At 43.3% G+C, this 19,602-nt stretch overlaps 1 protein-coding gene across 2 annotated transcripts in view; it reads left to right on the forward strand.

Moving 5' to 3' along the window:
* Positions 1-2,821: 2,821 nt before the first annotated feature.
* USP25 (ubiquitin specific peptidase 25) overlaps positions 2,822-19,602 on the forward strand; it is a 97,414-nt gene continuing 80,633 nt past the window's right edge. For both annotated transcript variants that reach the window (XM_074144349.1, XM_074144358.1), the window contains exon 1: positions 2,822-3,115. In XM_074144349.1, the coding sequence (XP_074000450.1) occupies positions 3,071-3,115 (45 nt within the window). In that variant the 5' untranslated portion in view covers positions 2,822-3,070. The remainder of the gene's footprint in view (positions 3,116-19,602) is intronic.

Raw genomic sequence — 19,602 nt, forward strand, 5'->3', positions numbered from 1 at the left:
AAAAAAGAAAAATAAATTTTAGCTCTTGAGACTCATAAACAAATGTCATCACGCAGCCACTGACGCCTTCTCTTTCTGTGCACTGGTACCATCAATAAGACTAGCAAGAAAATGCTTGCAGCTCTGGAAGTGTGACAGCTAAATGATCACTGCAGACTAGCAACAGGAGCTCAGAAATTTAAGACTGTGGGCTCTTTGTTAAGGTAGCATGTCAGAAACAATACTTTACAGGTACCGCTCTGTAGGAGATTAGATGATATTACATAAGCGAAAAAAAGCCAAGTCTCCTATATGGTTCTTTTTGTGCTGTGCCAGTGTAGGTGTGACAGCTGTTGGACCTTGAGTTAACGTGCTGAATTCTCTGCTAGGTTTGCACAAAATTCATCTGGGCTCTAGTCAATGGGATTTGAAGCCAGAAAAGGAAGGAATGGTGAAACCAAGAAATCTGCTTTTTTAATTTCTTCTGAAATGATAGTTCTTTACCATATTATAGACAATAAGGAATACTAATATCATCAAGTCAAGAGCTCTTTCTAAATTGTGGCCCTTACGAAATCATCAGTGTTTTCTGATGAGGTACGAATTCCACTCTTATGCTCAATATACTTCATATAGAGCTTGTGCTGCAAACAGAACGTGGAACTCCATTCGGTCTGGTTTCCAGCAACACCATATGTACAACAGAATCCTAATTTGTATGGCTGTGGTTCAGATTATGGCAGTATTTAAATGATAAATCCCTGTGTCAGGAGTGGATTGCTTATTTTTTTTTTTATTATTTTAAAGAAAGTGAGGAAGGGGAGAAGCCGTTAAAAATGGGAGGGGGGGGGGAGGTGAGGGGGGTAAGGGGAGGAGACACAGAATAATTTCATGGAAGATGATACTTTGTCACCCTCTCCTGATTTGAGACGAATTGGACAAAAAGTAAAATTTCCTTGCAACACTTTCTTTTGGGACACATTCTATCTGTCAGGGAAGCTATTCAATTGAGATAAGCTTTGATGAAAATTATCTGAACACAAATAGTGCAGCATATGTCAAAAACACAGCGTAGAAGCTGTAAAGTTGTATGAAAAAAAGCATGACTGTATATTGGAAGAGAAGGACAGAGGAATTGGTCTAGCACTCTCACACAGCATTGCAACAGAAAACTTTTCATAAAAAAAAAGACCCCAAACTACTACTGTTATCTTTCTTACACTTAGCCATCAGTCTGAGCAGACATAATTTCTGCTCTTATCCCCAGAAAAGTAATTTGCAAGGCATTTCTGATCTTATTATATTATCTGCATAGTTTCTTGTCTTTTGCACAATGAATTGTCTTTTGCACAATAAATTCTTTGGGAACATTAATTTTAAAAATCACCTTGTATATTGCAACATAAAAGGCAAAAACATTAAAACTGATACAATCTATGAGCAACAAACCTTAGAAGAGCAAATATTGATCAAATTGCAACATCTCCTGCACAGAAGCTACAGTGAAATGAGGCAGTGTTTGCCGGTTGTCACGAGCTGTACAAAAACTGGTGTTTTACTTAAAGTCCAGGCTCTTGCGGTGACGTTATTAGCTGATAATCTCAGTTTTAAAAAGATTCATACTCTGCTGTGGGGAGAGGGGGGAATTGAATTACAGTCATAAATGCTAAGGCTCTGTGTGACTGATGAGCAGTAGCCACAACCCGTTTTGGTGCATTAGGCTCCCAGCTCATGATTTTTAGATACTTGGGGCTATTAGGCCCGTGCTGCTCTCCTCAGCTTTTCCTACCGACCGAGCTTCAGCGAAGCCGAACTGGGACACCGCCACCTTTTATGGTGCAGGCATCCAAAACGTGGGGTGGACTCCTCTGCTGCCCTTCGCCTGCTTCTGATGAAATGCATTTGGACGGCCCATCACCCCGGGGACTTTCCAAGGCTGGCTTTTTTCCACCTTGTGCTGATGCCCAAAGCTGAGTCCTTCCCCTCCCTTTCCTCTGACTCCGCAGAGCGGAGTGACAGAGGGACAATCTTTCTCCCCACACTGTTTAGCTGCGGTGCCAAAATTCACCGTAGGCTGCCGAGACCCGACACCCTCCCCACAATTTTTTAATCACCAGAGAAATATTTAAGGACGTCCCCGTTTAATTCAGATGCCGAATCCCTTCACCTCACCCAGCTAAACCCAAGTTGGGAGGGGAAGATTTGCAACTTTAAGTGCCGTGTGGTGCCGAGGTCTGTCGTCGATGCGAGCGCTGGAACTGGTCAGAAATTTCCTGCAAAACCCCTGGAAAGCGACGGGGTCTCGAAGCCGAAATACGCGGGTGGCCGTCAGGCGGCTGGTGACTGTCACCCGTGGCCCCCACGCCCCAGGAGGAGCCCTGCGGCCGGCCCACGCACCCCGCGGCGGGCTGCCGCTCCTCGCCGGGAACCAGGGGCTCTCGGTGCCGCCGCCAGACCGCGGCTCCCCGCGCCGTTTTCCCCCGGGGCCGCCCCTGACAGGGCCGGAGGGAGGTCTCGGGGTCTTCTCGACAGAGCGGCCCGGGGGGGGCGCTCGGCGGGGCCGGGTCGCCTCCCCTAGGACCAAGGCCAGCCCGCTGCTGTCCCGCGGGGGCGAGCGCCGCCGCCGCCAAGATGGAGGCGGCGGGTGTAAATAGCGCGGGGAAGGGCAGCGCAGGGGAGGCTGGTGAGGGGGGTCGGGGGTAGCCGTGGCGGCGGGCGGGCTCCGCCCGGGGCAGGTGCTGCGGGGCGGCGCCGCCAGGGAGCCGCTGCCGGGCCGTGCCGAGCCGAGGGCGGGGCCGGCGGCGCGTTGGGCGCTCCGGGCAGGCTGGGCGGCGGCGGCGGCGGGGGCGGCCGCGCTGGGAGTGACAGCGGGGCCTGAGCGGATCCGCGCTGCCCCATGGCGGCCGCCCGCCTCGGCGGCCCGCCCGCCTGGCGGTGAGTCGGGCTCCCCCTCCCGCCCCTCCTCCTCCTCCTCCTCCGCCGCCTCCTGCTCCGCTCGCCCAGCCCGGGCCCGGCCCAGCCGCTGCCGCACGGCGCCGCCGCCGCCGCCGCCCGCCGAGCCCGGGGCGCAGCCGGGAGCCGTGCGGGGGCCATGACGGTGGAGCAGAACGTGCTGCAGCCCGGCGGCGCCGCCAAGGTGAGACACCGGCACAGTTCGGCCCGGCCCGCCGCGGGGGCCCGCTCGCTGCGCCAGGGCCCGGCCTGGCAGCCCGGTTGCGCGCCCCTCGCCGCCTCCCTGCCCGCCGGCCTCGCCCGGGCCTGGCCCCCGCGGCCGGCCCCAGCCCCGCCGGCAACTTTTCCCCCCTGCATCGGGGGCGCAGCCTCCCCGCCGCCTCCCGGGCCCGTGGGAAGCTTCCCCCAGGCGAGGAGGGCGGGAGACCCGGCCTTCCCCGCGCCGCGGCGGCCTCTCCCGGCCCCCCGCCGCTTCAGCACCGGGCCGGGGCCACCGCGAAGCCGCCGGGGGAAGGGGGGTGCGGCGGGGGCGGCCGCCGTCGCACCGGCCCAGTTTCCCCCGAGCCAGCTGGCGGGAGTACCCGGCCCCGGGGGAGACCTGCCGTTCCCCGGGCTGGGACGGTGCCGGGGCCCCGGGCGGGCCTGTTGCACTTTGCGGGGAGGGGGAGCGGCGTATCGGTGAGTGGTGAGGTCCTGCCCGAGCCCCCGGTGTGGTACCGGGGAAAGAGAGCCGGGGCGAGATACACGGCGTGACCCTGCTGCCCCGGCATCCCTCCTGTTCCCCCGGTATCCCTGCCCGCCAAGGGTGAGCGATATTTCCAGCGTGTGACATGACTCCAGCGGCTCTCTCGCTGGAGTTAAAAAAAAAAAAAAAAAAAAAAAGGTGCAGGATTTAGGGAGTCGTGTTAACGTGCATCCTGAAATGGGGTGAAACCAATGTCAGCGCTTCTGAAGCTTTTGCTGTGCAGCAGGAGTTGCTGGAAAATGTTTCTCTGTCAAAAAGGAAAAAAAAAAAAAAAGGAAACCTTCTAAAGCTCTTCCTTGCTTGAAGTGAGCTGTCAAGGGAAAAAGAAACCTCAGATTAAATTGCAGTGCCTTTTAAGCTTTTTAAAATTTTTTTTAAAGGTAACTTGCTGGTTAACGCAACTACTCGTGTTAGCAATTTGTCTGCCTCCTCTTCCCTGATTTTTTTTTTTTTTTCTTTTAATGGCTTGTGATGCTTTTATAAGACAATAAAGATATATTTGCTTTGGTGTAGTCAGTGTGGAAGTTAAATGGTTCCAGTCGTAAGACTGGACAGTGGGAATGCAGTGATTAAGGTATAATTGGTTAAAGTAGTACGACTTAGATTCAAGAAGCTCATTTGGAGGGAGAGGCATGTCTTGTTAGGGACTGCTATCGTAGTCGGAAGTACTTAGTGCTGATTTTGGCTGCTTCAGCAGGAAGGCAAGGGCTGACCTGACTAATTTTGTCTGTTGGTTCCTCAGCTGGTAGTGTTTTGAATCGAGGTGTGCTAGCAGGCTACCGTAGCAAGAGTTTTGCTGCCAGGTCCCATGCTATGTGTGTGTCCTCTGTGTTTAACAACTTCATTTGTTGCTGCTGTGCACCTGACAACTTTTGTGAGCAAGGTTATCTTTTACAAAACCTGTTGTTGATGGTTTACTTAAATATCCCTTAATTATTGTATCGGATGCTCTGTTATGCAATACCTGGTAGACGCTGGTCAGAGCTGCCTGTTTGCACTTTCTGTCAGTAATCCTGAAGAAGAAATGTTACGGTTTTCAGCGAAACTGCTGCATGCAGGTCAGTAGTTCAGGATTACTTTAGCTTCAAATCGAGGATAAGCTTAAAGGGTGGTTGGAGATTGATTGTTGCAGATCACCTGGTAATCCATACTGCAGTAAAAATTAAACAAAAAAAATTAGTGATAATTCTAAAGTAGTAATTGGCATCTATGCATGATGATTACTTGTCTAAGTATCTAGACAAGCTGTATAAAATAACAGGCTTTTTCTTGGCAAGGATTTTCTTTTTTACTTCTGTTGAATTGCCTGATTATTATTTTTATCTGAAACTCCTTGTTACCTTCTTTATCCCTAATCGCATGCTGCGGGGGGGGGGGAGGGAGGGGGAAGGCCAGTCCTGAGAATGTTTTGCAAAAAAATACTCGCTTTGGAGTCAAGTAATATCTCATTGGTTAGTGAGATTAATGGATAGCTTATTGGATGACAAACTTTAACATTGTTCAGCTTATTTTCATGTAAGAAGAAAAATTGTGAAGGTGCAGTGGCCTGATGCATGGTTGAAAGGTGGAGAGGTTACCATACCAGTAACTCAAAGTCTTCCCTCAAAAGAAGAAAATCCCATGCTCCATGAATAAGGAGAGTTTGTTCTGGAGACCTCAAAGTTTGTCATGATTGTTTTCTGTTAGTGTGAAGAAACCACATGCAAGCAGAAATACATTGGATTTCCAAGAGATGCCTGAGTCATCAGCATACCTTATTCAGAACTGTGGTTCCCAACATTGTTCATCAGCTGTTTTCTTACTGTCATACAGGAAGTATGTGTCAAACTTCAGCAGTACTTGGAGATGTAGGTTTGTATTAATAAACGCTCTAACTACAAACAGCCCGTTTCCCACTGAAACTATCTTTAGTTTATTGTGTAGTTAAGGCATCTGGATAGGGTCAAAAGAAACTTTCTTTCATGTTTACTGGTCATCTTGACTCCTAGTTAAAACTTGTAATTTATCTTCTGAAGCAAGTAATTAATCATGTTATTCTCATTGCTTACAGCTTTTGTGTGCTTCTCTAATGTTAGGTGTCTGTAGGTTATCTGTAACATATTAAGACTAAAGACTGTGAATAAAGGTAAATGGCTGGGGAGTTAAAAAAAAGCCGCTTCTGGTTTTGCCCTGTCTGTATTTCCATCCAGTAAAATAGTTTTTGTCAGGCATTTTGCTGCTGAAGAGCTAAGGCATGTATGCAGCAGGATTCCTTGTACTCCGGCAGCCCCACACTGCTGCTGTGGGGGCAGCTTGCACTGGTGCACCTTTACGTTGACTTTTTCTCCTGGGGGAACACTGTCCCAGGCTGCCTCTTGTGCTGTGCAGACCCTTCCCTCGGCCAGTGTCCTTTACGCAGTGGGTTCAGCAACAGGGGCTGGGGTGAACGGTGATTTTCCTATTAATTGGAAGAAATGATGTGGAGAGGTCATATGTGTTTCAGCAGTGTCTCAGCTCTAGCTAACAATTATTGTGATGGTCATCTCAGAACAGCAGATTGAAGAAGCTGCATTTTAAAGGGTGACACTTAGCTGCCCTCTCAGCAATGTGTATTATCAAGTTCTGCTGCTTCTGGAGAGAGACCGAGTGTCGGTTGATACATGGATTTAAAGTCTGTTTTATCTGTCCTTTGGTTTCTCACGCCCACTGTTATTTCAGACCTGTGATTCAGCACCATATTGGTAGTGCAGTCACAGGAATAGTAGAATAAAGTTAGGTGTGTCACCTCAGCTCCTTTTTTCTTAAGAAAAGAAGCACAAACCTTTAAGGATATTTAGCACTTGAAATAATGCATGACTTAAAGCAAGGTCTAATACTATTTACTTCCTCTCTCTTGCTCGATTTTTGGAATAATAAGGAGAAAATGGTGCTAGCTCACGTATGTGCTTCTGCTCTGCTCGTCCGGTGTATTTGATGTACTTATTATTGAAAAATTTAGCTAATAATATGGTACTGACTGCTTTTCTTTCCTGAAAGCCAGAGCCACTAACTTCTTAATACTGTGGTAGTTCTTCATATGGAAGATGATACAGTCATATGTCTTCAACAATTGAAATAGAGACGTTGATGCAGTTCTGAATGGCAGGAGGTGATTGCAAAGAATATCTACTGAGGACTTGGTACGCAAGGAAGGTATTTTGGGAGTTGTGCTCATTTTTTTTTTTTTTTATCATCTCGATAGGTGGCAACCTTCCGAGGATACAGCCTTTAAAATCTTTGTGTTTTGATCAGTTGGGTTCAGGGTTTCCTGACCAACCATTTGCCCAGTGGATCTGAGAAGCTGTAGTTCCCTGCTGTCATCACGTGGCCAGAACTGCTCTTGCCTGTGAGCAACACACAGGTGTCCTCCTGTGTCTGAGAAATGCACCCAGGGTCATGTAATGACGATGGGCTACGTACCTCCCTGTGAATGGGCTGCCTGTGGTTGGACTGTGTGTCATGGTGGGCTTGAATATGGGAGGTTATACCTGCTACTACTGGTATGGGAAGCTTTATTATGGTTTTTTGGCCAGTATGAGCAGAGCAACCAGACTGGTTTACTGAAAGTGTTTGCACCAACTACTAAGTAGTTTGCAAAAATTATTTGAAATGCTGTGGAGTTAGGCTTTTAGATATACACATCTTGTTTTGAATTTAAAAAAAAAGTTCATAAAAAAGTTTGTATTTCTTGTAGTTACACCTTCTACCTAGATTCCTGTTTGTATTTTCTAAAAGCTAGAGCAAGGTGCAAAGGTCGGGCATTCAAAGTAATTTTGAAAGCCTTTGTCAGACTGGTATGCTGAATACCTTCTGGTTTTGTGAATGTTCTGATGTTTTGGTGGGAGGGTGTGTGGTTAGGGGTTGGGGTTTTTTTTGGTAGCTTTGCAATCCAGCTGAATCCTGGCATTTTTTTAATTGGTATAATATGGTATGAATCTGCGCCTTTCTGAAACCTTTATTAGCAGTTTAAAACCTGTTGCATTCTAGAAAACCTTTCATAAAAGTTATGTGATGATTTTGATTGTGGTAGCAGGAGTTTACAACTATAGTACTATCACTGGCATCTGTCTGAAGTAATTTCTTAAATATCTTTTGGTCCACACCTTGAAGAAAAATGGTGCTTAAGAATATGAAAATGTAAGGTTTATACATTATCCTGTTAACCTTTTGTAATATTACTTTAAAATATCTTTATTACTTCCTAAGAAAAAAAAAAAATTATATATTTTTAAGGTAACCCTGTATCTACGGCTATTAGGAGTGGCAGTTATAAAAGATGACAAAACCCATCATCTTCTATGAAAAGGTCAAAAAGCAAATTACCCATGTCTCAAAATAGAAAAATATTTCACATTTTTAAAAGTGCTTTGTAAAGGTAAGCGGAAGGATAATTGAACAGTTGCTTTTCTTGCACTTTTATGCCTGAAAAGATATGTTACGGCAGGAAGTAGCATCGCTCTAATCCTGTGAATTCAGTTGGTGTTCATGGAGTTCTCTTATTCAGTTAGAATGAAAAATAGAATGGAAGATACAATTTCTGTTCTGTTTATGCCTAAATCTTCTCTTACTCCTGACTGAATAATATACCCAAGTTTGATTATTCAGTCTGTGAGAAGCTGGCTTGAGAACTTCAGTGATGTGCATGGATGGGTTGAGGGACACCTTGGATTCTGGGGGCTGGTGCAGTGGCAGAGTTAATCAATCGACCTGATGCCCCAGCTGACGTGGAGGCTGCCATCTCGGGCTGGGCTGAGATCTTTGCAGAACTAGCTGGGAGATGTCTAATGCTCACACATCACCTGTGTCCGGAATTGCTAGGGGTGCTGCATCAGTCACCCCCTTATAGCTGTTGGTGGCAGTGCTAGTGATGGAGGGGGGATTATCAAGGCACCCAGGGGTGCTTATAGGGTTTCTTTATGTTTTATTGCTCTTCACTTTCTGCAGTGAAGATGCTGATTTGCAATTCCCAGCTAGTCATCTGGCAAAAGCTAAGATCCAAACATGACATTCCTGATATTCCTTAGCATAAAAAGTAAACAAAAAGCTTAAGATCAGCGTCTTCACTTACATATTTTCATGTAGGAATAAATGCCTTTAAAAGCCTGACTTTTTGGTTTTGTTTGAGTTGACTTTTGTTTTTTAAATTATTGACAGAAGTACTTATTATGGAACAGAGCTCTTAAAAATCTGAGGGGGGGGGTGTGTGTTGCCAAGACCTGGACGGAGACAGGAGTGTGTTTCTACTTTCACTGAGTAGGAAAGCCACATGCGTGGGAGCAGCTTTTCTGGGAAATGAAAGTATCCTGAGCGCTTTCACTTTCTAGTTCTCTTGTGATAACCAGTGTGACTATGTAAAGGCAGGAAGGTTGCATTGAATCACAGCAAAGGGGAGTGAATATGTTGGGGTTCTTTGTGTTCAGTTTCATTTTTTTTTTTTAATCTTAATTTTATTCAGAGGCATGTGTTAAAACTTCCCCATCACAACCCAGTGACTGAGTTACCGATGCAGTGGTCTTCAGTCAGCAGACAGACACCTGTAATTTGAGAGTATTCAGCTTCTCACAAGGGGGCTGTTGGCTCCTGCCTGGGGTAGCAGCGTAGCATCACAATGCAAATAACAAGCCAGAGTATTAGGTGAGAAATGTAGGAGAGGCTGTTGTGACAGCATATTTCAAAATGATTTTATGAATTCAGGGTAGACTTCAGTCTTTTTTTCCCCATTAGGAAATAAAGACCGCTTCTGTTAGCTGATGATTACACTTCATCAGTTGGGGTGCTGTTAAAGAAGTCAACAGCTGCCAAGAGTAGAAAATACTTGACTGGAGTGAATATTAGTTCAGTTTCACTAGTTCCGTGAAACTAATAGAACTTGCATGCGACCTCTGCCAGAGAGCTAAGTGTGCAATAGGTGGGGTGGTAACTCCTTCCATTCACTTCAGGACTGTGATATGTGCAAAGTTGTGGTTAATGAGTGGTCAAGGATAATTAATAGGGAAAAACTAGTACTGTGAATCACAATAGTTAGTTGCATATAAAACTGCGTAAAGTTGAAACTTTTTTGATAAATTCCTCATCTTTTTTTATTATTTAAAAAACAGGGAGAAAAGATGGTGATAAAGTAATGTAAAGCTGTGAGGCTGAAGTCAAGATGTGGTGGTGAGATGCTTTACTGCTGGACAGGATAGTGGGGGCATGCCTTGCGTGATGGTACAAACTTGGGCTTTGTGCCAAGTCAAAGGAAGTACTTTTTCCTGTTTCCTACATCAGGTTGGCAAATGGCATCTCTTGCTAATTTTTTGTGAACACTTTTAACTCTCAATTTGGCAACACGGCATTCTGAACAGTGCGTGTCAGATTTTTTTTTTTTAAATGTTACCTTACATTAATGCTGTGCTGAATATACATGTGGTCATCAGCCAAACTTGCAGGTAGAATGGAGAGCAGTCGGAGTGTGTGCTGTGGTTGAACACAATCACCATCTAAAATATTGCTTTCTTACAGCATTAAAATTTGTGCTTTCATTGGGTTGCAGGCTTTAGATCTCTCTGTCACTAGATTTCTTTAGCACTTCTAAACTTGCAATACACTAGTTAAGGGCCCTACGGACCAGTAATTGAAAATTTTCATTACTCTGGTTTTGAGTAATCCTGTCCATACCACCTTTCTGCTCTGTTACCATCCCAGTTTTCAGAAGTGAGTTATAAGGGAACGTTAATAAGTCTGTCTCTTTGCTGCAGTGGGTTACGTCTGGATATTCAGGGTGAGTACACCGGTCCATGGTCTGGAGTGGCAGAGGTTTGTGTTGCCTTCTGGTGGTATCTGCAGGGCTGTATCTTCTGATAGAGGAGTGGTTTTAACATGCTGAACTACGTAGTAGTTTTCCTGGTGAATGCGGTATGGAATTTGTGGGCTTAGGCTTTTACAGGAATGAGTTGTTAAGCAATATTTTGAGTCAATATTATTGAGATTCCCATGAAGTGCTATGAAGGAAGAACTGGATCCGGAGACGGTGTAAAGGACAGATTGACACAAAATGTTGCAAAAAGGACACTGATAACTTCGGTCATCTGTGGCAGGCTTTGTGAGTTATTATCTATTTAATTATGGACTGGTTTTCTGTGTATTTAGTAACACCATTAATTCAAAGCATTTGAAACAATGAAAATATTTAATCTATTTACACATAGACTTTTGCAATTTAAGGAGGTGCTGATTTTTTTTTTCCAGTTAGGTTTCGTAGCTTTCATTCTTTTGAAAATGTCATTAGCTACGTACTTTTGCTTTTCTTTGCCATAATGGATGAAATTCAGGAGCATGTTGAAAGCTATCAGCATGAGAGTTTTCCTGAAACCTGATGTTACCTGATGATTGGACTTTAACAGAAACAGCAGTCTTGTGAGAGGTGACAACACTGAATGTCCAGAGTTTTAATTTAGCTCTCTGAAGTAAGGATGTTGGAGAGGTAGAATCCAAAGAACATGCAATATTGAACAGCTTCAAGGCCAGAGTGCGGTTAGGTTAATTTTAGAAACATCGCCTGACACAGATTTGTGTATGTAAAACACTTTTTTTTGTAAGGCAGAAGAAATATTGGTATGCAAATTCTTAGTTTTTATTCTGACATGCACAGCTTTGACTTGAAGCTTTTGTTTATAGTAGGTTTCTGAATTATTTTAACTGGTGAATTCTTGCTGAGAAAAACATATACCCCGCACAACATTTCTTTTAAAATGTTTCTGTTATCAACTAATTGGCAACAGTCAAGCTTATCAAAGTTTAAGTGTCAGGCAAATGCAGATTGTGTTTATAATATGCTTGACTAAAGCTTTTTTTTAGCCATCAGGTGAGAGCATATTTTTAAGGCTTAGAGTAAGCACATGTAGACAGAATAATATATTTAATAAAAGCTTTTCAGAGAGGCATTAGTGTTTTCAAGGCATGATCTGTAGCTATTTAAATTTAATTTTGTTAATTTTAGTTTGGTCTAGACAGAATTCATGGAAATTAATGCATGTGATAAAATGGCATTATATGCTTCTGTGGCTCCTTCCTACCAATTGACATGTCATCATTTCACTCACATTGTACCCCATAATCCAGAGGGCTCCCTTTAATTAAAACAGGATGCTCATTTGACATTAGGGTCTGAGTCTGAGATGTAAGAGTTCTGGATTGTGAATTGTGTAGTAATTGTGTAATGTGTAATTGTGTGGCATTGTGTAATGCCATCTATTGCTTTTGGTGACTAGTAAATGTTAGGCTTGAGTTCGTGCATGGTTTCTATGATAGCTGTTCTCACAGCTGTATGAGTTACGTTAACAGTTGGGCTCGATGATCTTAAGGGTCTTTTCCAACCTAAATGATTCTATGACTTTAAGAAAAATCAGATACCTGTGCTGAAAATTTCTGTTCTTATTCTTAAACCAAAAATGATTCTCTGAATTTCAATAAAATTTCAATTAAAAAAAAAAATATCATTTTGAGAAGTTGAATTTAGCTGTGATTTAACTGGGATTAAGCAAGAAAAAAACCCCCTGCTTTGTAGAAGTTGAAAATGGTATTCATTTACATTCAGGTGTATGCTTTGAGAGTGCTTTAAAGTAAGCAGCTGGAAAAGGCTGGGTAGGCACAAGCAGGAGACATTATTCATTCTTTTCAGAAAAGGAGGAGATAGCAAGTACAGACTCCTACTCCACTTTCCTTTTGTGTTCAGTTTCACTTTATTCCTCTGGAAGTTAGCTACTTGGAAAAGGAAATTTCTCCTGGGACCACAGTTGTTGGAAATGTACTTTTTTTTTTTTTTTTTTGACACTTTCCAAAGTGCGAAGGTATAAATGGTGTGGTTAGATGACCGAATACTGTGTATTTCGTTATATCCTGGAAATCATATTTATGACTGAGAAAGCATTTCTATACTTTGCATATTTTAACTTTTGATTTGCTTTGGCACAGAATCATGGGAAAATATATGAGAGAGGTTCCAAGCTTGTAAATTTAAATTTTTCTTTTTCTTTTTTTTTTTTTTTTTTTTTTTGGAAAGCTAAATAGCTTTTGGACAGCTTGTAGAGTTGCATTTCCCTTCTTGGTGTTACCTACTTTCCAGTTTGTCAGCTTCTTTTTTTCAAATTCAAAATTAATTTGAGGACCATGCTCTTTTCATTTAAAGATTTTCTCACTATTATTTTATTTTCATATATTAAAACCTTTTGATTATTTGGTGATAGTAATCAGGAAGCTTTTTTGATCCAGGCACCTAAGTTTATAATTTTTTTTTTTTTCTTAATGGGGTGATAATTTTAAGTCTTCTGTTTCTCGCTGTATTCCTTTAGTTGTTTGGAAATTAAAAAATAACCAACATATTACTCGCAACATTTAAAAAAGTTCTCTCTAGTCTTGTGTCTGTTTTATGGGACTTGACGCTGAAAGGCACAGAACATATCTTGTGATAACCCTGGCTGGACTGTAATTGTCCCCTCGCCTGAAGCTGACTGTGCTGCTTTTCTGGCTGCAGTGTGCCGGTCTACTGGGTAACCGCTGGATTTGTTGACGGTAAGGGTGGACAGATTTCCCCATCATCACCAGTTTCAGCTCTTGCTAACTTAGCATGTTGCCTTGAAGCTTTTTCTGGGGCTGATTTAAAGAAGACTGGTAAATCTGCCACCTACTTCCTAGTGCTGACAGGGGGTGTGCGTGCAGTGTACAGACTGCTGTGTTCTTACAGACCGGGAAAGGAGTTTGAAGCTGCCTGCTATCCCCAGCAAAGATGCTGAGGTCTCTGTTGCTTTGTAACCTTACTGAGTAGAGAAGCATTGATAATTTTTGCTATTGGAGTTTGTTATTTCTATTGTTTGGTGGAGAATGTGTTGGCATAATGTTGCTGCTAGGAAGGCAGCACAGAACTGTAATTCTGTTAATGTTTCAAATTATTTTTCAAATATGTGAACTCTTTAGAGGAGTCTTTCATACCCTTTTACTCAAGTAAGTCAGCCTGTGAAGTTTCAGCTAGGTATGCAGTGATGAAGGATGGCAGAAAGTTGCTATTGGTGATATTGCCACCACACCACTGAAACAGGAGAGACTGACAGGACTGAATCGTAACAACTGGCGATTATAAACCAAAGTTGTCGTAAGTTTCTTGAGATCATGTCCTAACATATTAGAATATAACGTGTTCAGCTTTCTGTGAAACCTGAGGCAAACATGCGTTTCAATAGTTTCAATATAAGGTAATTCAAATTCATTAAAAAAAAAAAAAACACACCAAAGATCTTCCAGTTTTTCTTTTTTTTCTCCTTGTAAGAAAATGTCCTAGAAAACTTCAGTTGCCCTCTGTGAAGTGCACTGCTGAATTTACTGTTTCTTTAATTGTGAGGTAGTAAATTTATACGCTGATCTTCAGGACAAATCTCAACACATATTTAAATACTGTACTGCCTCCATTGTGTTTGAGGTTCATTTTAATTCTAGTGTCATCTGCATCCATGGTGGTTGTTACCTAAGGGAAACGAAAGCTGCTCACTGACCTTCACAGGCCGACAGTGTGTGGTGTTCCAGTGGCCTTTCTACAGGGGTGCAACACGTGCCGGCGGTGTCCTGATGCTTGACCCGGGAAAGGCTGTCTCGCCAGAGAAGCTGGAACTGCTGTCAGAAATCCGTCATCTTGCAGGCAACCTGTTAAATGCTGCCTTGGATTTTAGGTGACTTAGTGTTATCTGTAGTCTCATTCTCTTGCAGAATTTATTTATTTATTTTCCTCTCAAGCTAGCTATGTATGTCTTTTCAAAGGTTTTCTTTTTAAAAGATTAGTAAAGGGCAGGATAAGCTATTAAATAATTTTACTGATTGCTGCAAATAATGGAGAAGAGAAAGCTCTGGGGAGACCTTATAGTGGCCTTCCAGTATCTGATGGGGAGCCTACAAGAAAGCTGGAGAGGGACTTTTTACAAGGGCATGCAGCGGTAGGTTGAGGGGTAATGGCTTCAAACTGGAAGAAGGTAGACTTAGATTTAGATATCAGGAAGAAATTTTTCACCCTGAGGCTGGTGAGACACTGGGACAGGTTTCCCAGAGAAGTTGTGGATACCCCATCCTTGGAAGTGTTCAAGGCCAGGCTGGATGGGGCTTTGAGCAACCTGGTCTAGTGGAACGTGTCTCTGCTCATGGCAGGGGGGTTGGAACTCGTTCTTTAAGTTCCCTTCCAACCCAAATCATTCTATGGTCCTTGGCTTTTCTGATGGAATTTCCTCGTCATGCACCTTGGACTGAAAGTTGGGGTGGGATGGAGGGCATCCACTGGGGGTGCAGGTTAAGTTCACCTTTGGAAGACCTTCCTGCAGTGGGGCGGAGGTGCTGCCCTCCATTCTTCCCCAGCACCCTCTCTTCTCTCACCTGTCACTTCTTGTGGCCCAGGAGGTGGGCAAGCAGTGGGTAGCACTGTCAGGAGCTGTGTGGTGGCCATATGAACTGCTGGGGAAAGCCCTCATCCTTATGCCACCAAGGGTGCTGGGGAGCCCTGGGGTCTGGCCAAGCTGCTGGAGGTGGCCTTGGGCTGCTGAGGCTGCTGCTCTCGACAGACGGGAGGGCAGGCATGCCTGGGTACGTGCACACTCTTGTAATCACAAAGCCTGTTTCTGTAGGAAATCAGGTTAGTAATTTTTTTAATCGGACTAAATGGAAAAGCCTTTATTGAATGGCATTCCGTTAGTTATTTTTTTTCTTTCTCTATTCAAACCAGACAGCTGAGTTCTTTGCCCAAATGTGTCCCTGCTATTGAATACCGTGGACCCTTTGTAATAAAGGCCTGTCTTTAAAAATGCAGCTTAACTTTTCATTTAGAATTTCCAAGCTGTGCTATTCTGAATTTTGTGTGGAAGAATTGTCTAGTTTTTGAAATCTTCTCTGGTGTCGCTTCCCTAGGGCAGATAGTGGAACTGTTCTGAGACCAGGTGGGTTTTCTTGATACTTGCACCATTAACCGTTGCAGTAAATGACATCTTTCTGGATGTGAATACCTAAATGAGGGAGCGGAGAGCAGAGTATGTGGCTTCAGCCCGTGCAGGAGTGGGCCTGGGTGTGTGCCTTCACTTAGAAGGTGTGGTGTGCAGCTTTGACCACCTAGGCACACCAGGAGCATCGGATGCCTGCAAGCGTGCTGTTGGATGAATTTTATATTCACCTCTTGTTGGAATAAGTTTTCTGTGATAGTGCCCAAGTAGGATGAGGACTGTGGGAGGCTTTTTCCCCCCTCAGTTTCTCTCACTGGATAAAAATAGGGTTAAAATAAAGGCAGAGAAACAGTTCAATCTCATAAGGCTGCTGTTCCACGATAGTATAATCCAGTGGAAATAGGCGTAGCCTTGGTCCCACCCCTGACTCATCACTAAGTCAGCAGGAAATTAATTAAAAGCAAAGAGTGGCTTTCTGATGGTTTATTGAGAGCTCAGGCTCACTTGCTGGAGGTTCAGGCAAGTGGCGGTGCTGGCTCAAAGAGAGGAGTGGCTTGTAGCCAGAGCGGGTGGCATCTGGCAGCACAAGCCTAGGCTGGCCAGCACTGGCAGAAGCTACTCTCTGGGAAGGACATCTGACTCCTCAGAAATAGCTTGTGGTCTGACAGCCCCTTTAAACTTAATTGTTTGCAAGTGTCCCAGAGACCGGGATCCCACCGATTTGAGGACACTTGCAGCTTCCAGGGTTGGTTTGTTCCTCCCTAAAATTGTCCTTCTTGTAATAGCAGAACAAGAAGAATGAATGAACTAGCTAGAACTTGAGAGCTCTTCCGTATTGTGCAAAGCAGAGTGAGATTATCATGACTGGCTAGTTAGGGGGGGGGAAAAAAACACAACAAAACCACCAAATGCATAAAAAAGCTAAACACTCAAATGGGCTAGTGGGACTGCTCTCTTCAGTTGAGAGGTAGGTCTTAGCCTTTCAGTGAGAGATAATAAATGGATGATGAAAGGACTGTGAAAAGCCTCAAACGTGAGCCAGAATAGCTTGTGTTTGGTGTGATGGGTTAAACTGGGATTGCAATGCAAAGGAAAACATCTCAAAGCTGAAAGTTAAAATGTGGATCTTTGCAGCATTGCTTTAGACCTCAGAAAGACAAGATTTCATGAATTGTTTAAAAGACATTCAAAAGGACAATTTTTAATAGCTGCTACAGTGAAATTATGATACCCTGGGCAATAGTCTTTCCTGTGAGGAGAAATTCTGTGTCTTGGTCATACTACCTGGGGAGATGCTATAAAATTTAATGTTCAGGCATTATGGTAAATGTCTATGAACAGAAGAAGAAACGTTAAGAAGGAAACTTTTTTGCAACAGAAAGCAGCCAGACATGACTGGAAAATATGTGTATATATTTATATACATACAGAGTTAGCTGTATATCTGTCATCCTCCGCCCTCTGTCTCCTTTCTGTGTAATGTTGTGTATCATTGAGCCCACTGGTTTTAATTCGCTGTGGCTTGTGCACGCTATTGGCAGCTCTTTAGGGTCCAAATGCATTGAGGTGGGACTGGGACATGAACTGAGGCTGGAGCGTGCTGCTGGGATGTGGCACTTGTGGGCTCTTGGAGGAATGCAGAATTTTATACATAGTGTACAGATAACTTGTGCTGGTGCTTTGAAAGACCCTCTGGCTGCCACCAATAACTTCAGTCACTCATCAGATTTGGATCAGAGCAGATGTATTTTTGCTAATTACTGTCATAGTTATTGGAGTGCTTTAAGAATCAAAAGTGATTTTTGTAAAGCAAACTTCTGCGTGGCCATTCCAGTGAATACAACCTGAAGTTTAACTTAGATCTAATTAAACGAAACAAAAGATCTCATTTGTTTTTATGATAGTTAATTTTTAGAGCTGTTGTCCTTGCTGTTGGGAAGCTCTCCATCATGCTGAGCAGGGTGTGAGAAATCATGGTGGTGGTTTAAAACACAGATCTCAAAACTCTCAATCTTACATTTCTGACACCTTTTATGTTTTCAGTAAGTACTAAGGCTGCTATTCTTTCTTGATTATATGCCTTTCACTGAAGTTTCTTTAGGAGTAGTTAACTACAAGAGCCGGACATGTGGAACTTGGCAATTCTTCACACGCTTCTTCACTCAAGCAACAATGTTTGTAAATCAGTTCATAGACTAATTTTAAGCCAGAACTTCAGTTATGTTTCTGTTGTTTGTTCCTTTTTTGGTTTGGAGGGTTGCTTTGATGGAAATGACAAGGAAATGACAAGGTTTTTGAGCCAGTTCACACTTCTGTTGTGGTAAATGACACTATTGGGTTCTTGTAAGTCAGTTTAAATGGCTTTGCTTTCTTACTAATGTTTACTCTTGCTTTGTCTTTATGATGACTATTCCTATTGCCTTCAGCCACTGTTTTCTTCTTTATTGTTGTTTTTGTTTTGTTTCTTTTTCACTGGGGAAAACACAATCTCTTGATAATGTAAACTGAGCATGATTAGTTGTAATCCAGGCGATAGACCCGCAGGAGTATTGAGTTGGAGTCCAGGGCTGAGTTTCAGTACTTCTGTGGCCTGAGGGGAAAATGAGACAAAATCCACTAAACATGTTCAAGGAAATGTTTCTGTTGCTTTCTGAATGCTCTCCATGTTATCGTATGTGTGTAGTCAGTGGTGCCTCTTCCAGCTGCATTATTACTCCAATTATTTAGCACCCCAAAATTTGCCTGGGAAGATCTATGTAGTAATAAGGTGCTACTTTTCCCCCTGAGCTGTGTAAGAAATCTGGCTTTAGGTTCTGATTCCTTCCCTGTGCTGTCCACATGAAATGGCTTCACACCCTTTCTTCCACATTCTCTTGCATATGGGTGGAATAGTTTGGGAAGTGACAGACTTTCCCTCTGTGAACTGACAGTTTCCTGCTCATTGCAGGAGTGTTCCCCACGTAGATGATGATTTGAGTCACGTTTAACTTCTGGGTTTTTTTTTTTTTGTAAATGTGTATAACTATCTGAGGTGGGTTTGCCTTGTACTTAGTGTCAGTAAATACTATCCAAACTCTTCAAGCATCTCTTTTAAAAATCTCATTTCAAAAAGTTTAAATATTAGCTTGAATTAAAATAAGTGTAAGTGTTATATGTTGAGAGCAAATGAGATGGGTGTTGGTTTTTTTTTGGGGCCATATATGAGGCTCGGAATACTGAGTGTTTACATGAATGCATGCTCTCGTGTTGTGTAGAGTCCTTAGTATCAAGTCTTGAAATTGAGAAATCATTTGTTAAAGCATTTTCAATTGAAGTAGTAGAGCTTTGTTATTGTTAATGAAAACCATAGAAATGTGGCGAGAGTATTCTGAGTGTTGTCTTTATGGTGAACATAGGTTACATAATGCTATGATTAAGTAGGATCCTTCCTTCAAATTTTTGTGGAGTAGTAATTGAGGGTCTTTAGTATACTCCATATGTGTATGCATGTTAAGTAATGCACTCAAGCCTTTTCCCCATGAAACTGTGGCTGGCTGAAAATCACTGCCATACAGTGTGTCCTCTTGCTTCTTTAAAGTAAGTTTGCTCTCAGGCCGGAGGGTTGCAGGTGGGTAATTACCCACTTTGCACAAGCTGCTGCTGTAATTGGCAAGTTTTGGCAGTCTGCGCAGAGCAGTCCTGAACTGAAAATCTGCAGTCTCTTGTGCACATCTTTTGCTCTCCACAGGTGATTTTGTCCAAGCCAAAGCTGAGATGCATTTTGCATTTGTGTGTGTATAAAAATATATCTTTACCTACTTTCTTATTGGGTACAATGTTGTGCAAAAGCTTTTTCTTTTCACAACTGAACAAAAGGAAACCCAGTTAGCAGATACCAGGCAAGGGAACCTAATTCCACTGTGCTTTTGGAAGGTACTGTAAGAATGAACACCTTAAAGCCCATGCAAAGATTTAATTTGTCTT

Source organism: Numenius arquata, chromosome 1 (assembly GCF_964106895.1).
Source record: "Numenius arquata chromosome 1, bNumArq3.hap1.1, whole genome shotgun sequence".
NCBI classification, from domain to species: Eukaryota; Metazoa; Chordata; class Aves; order Charadriiformes; family Scolopacidae; genus Numenius; species Numenius arquata.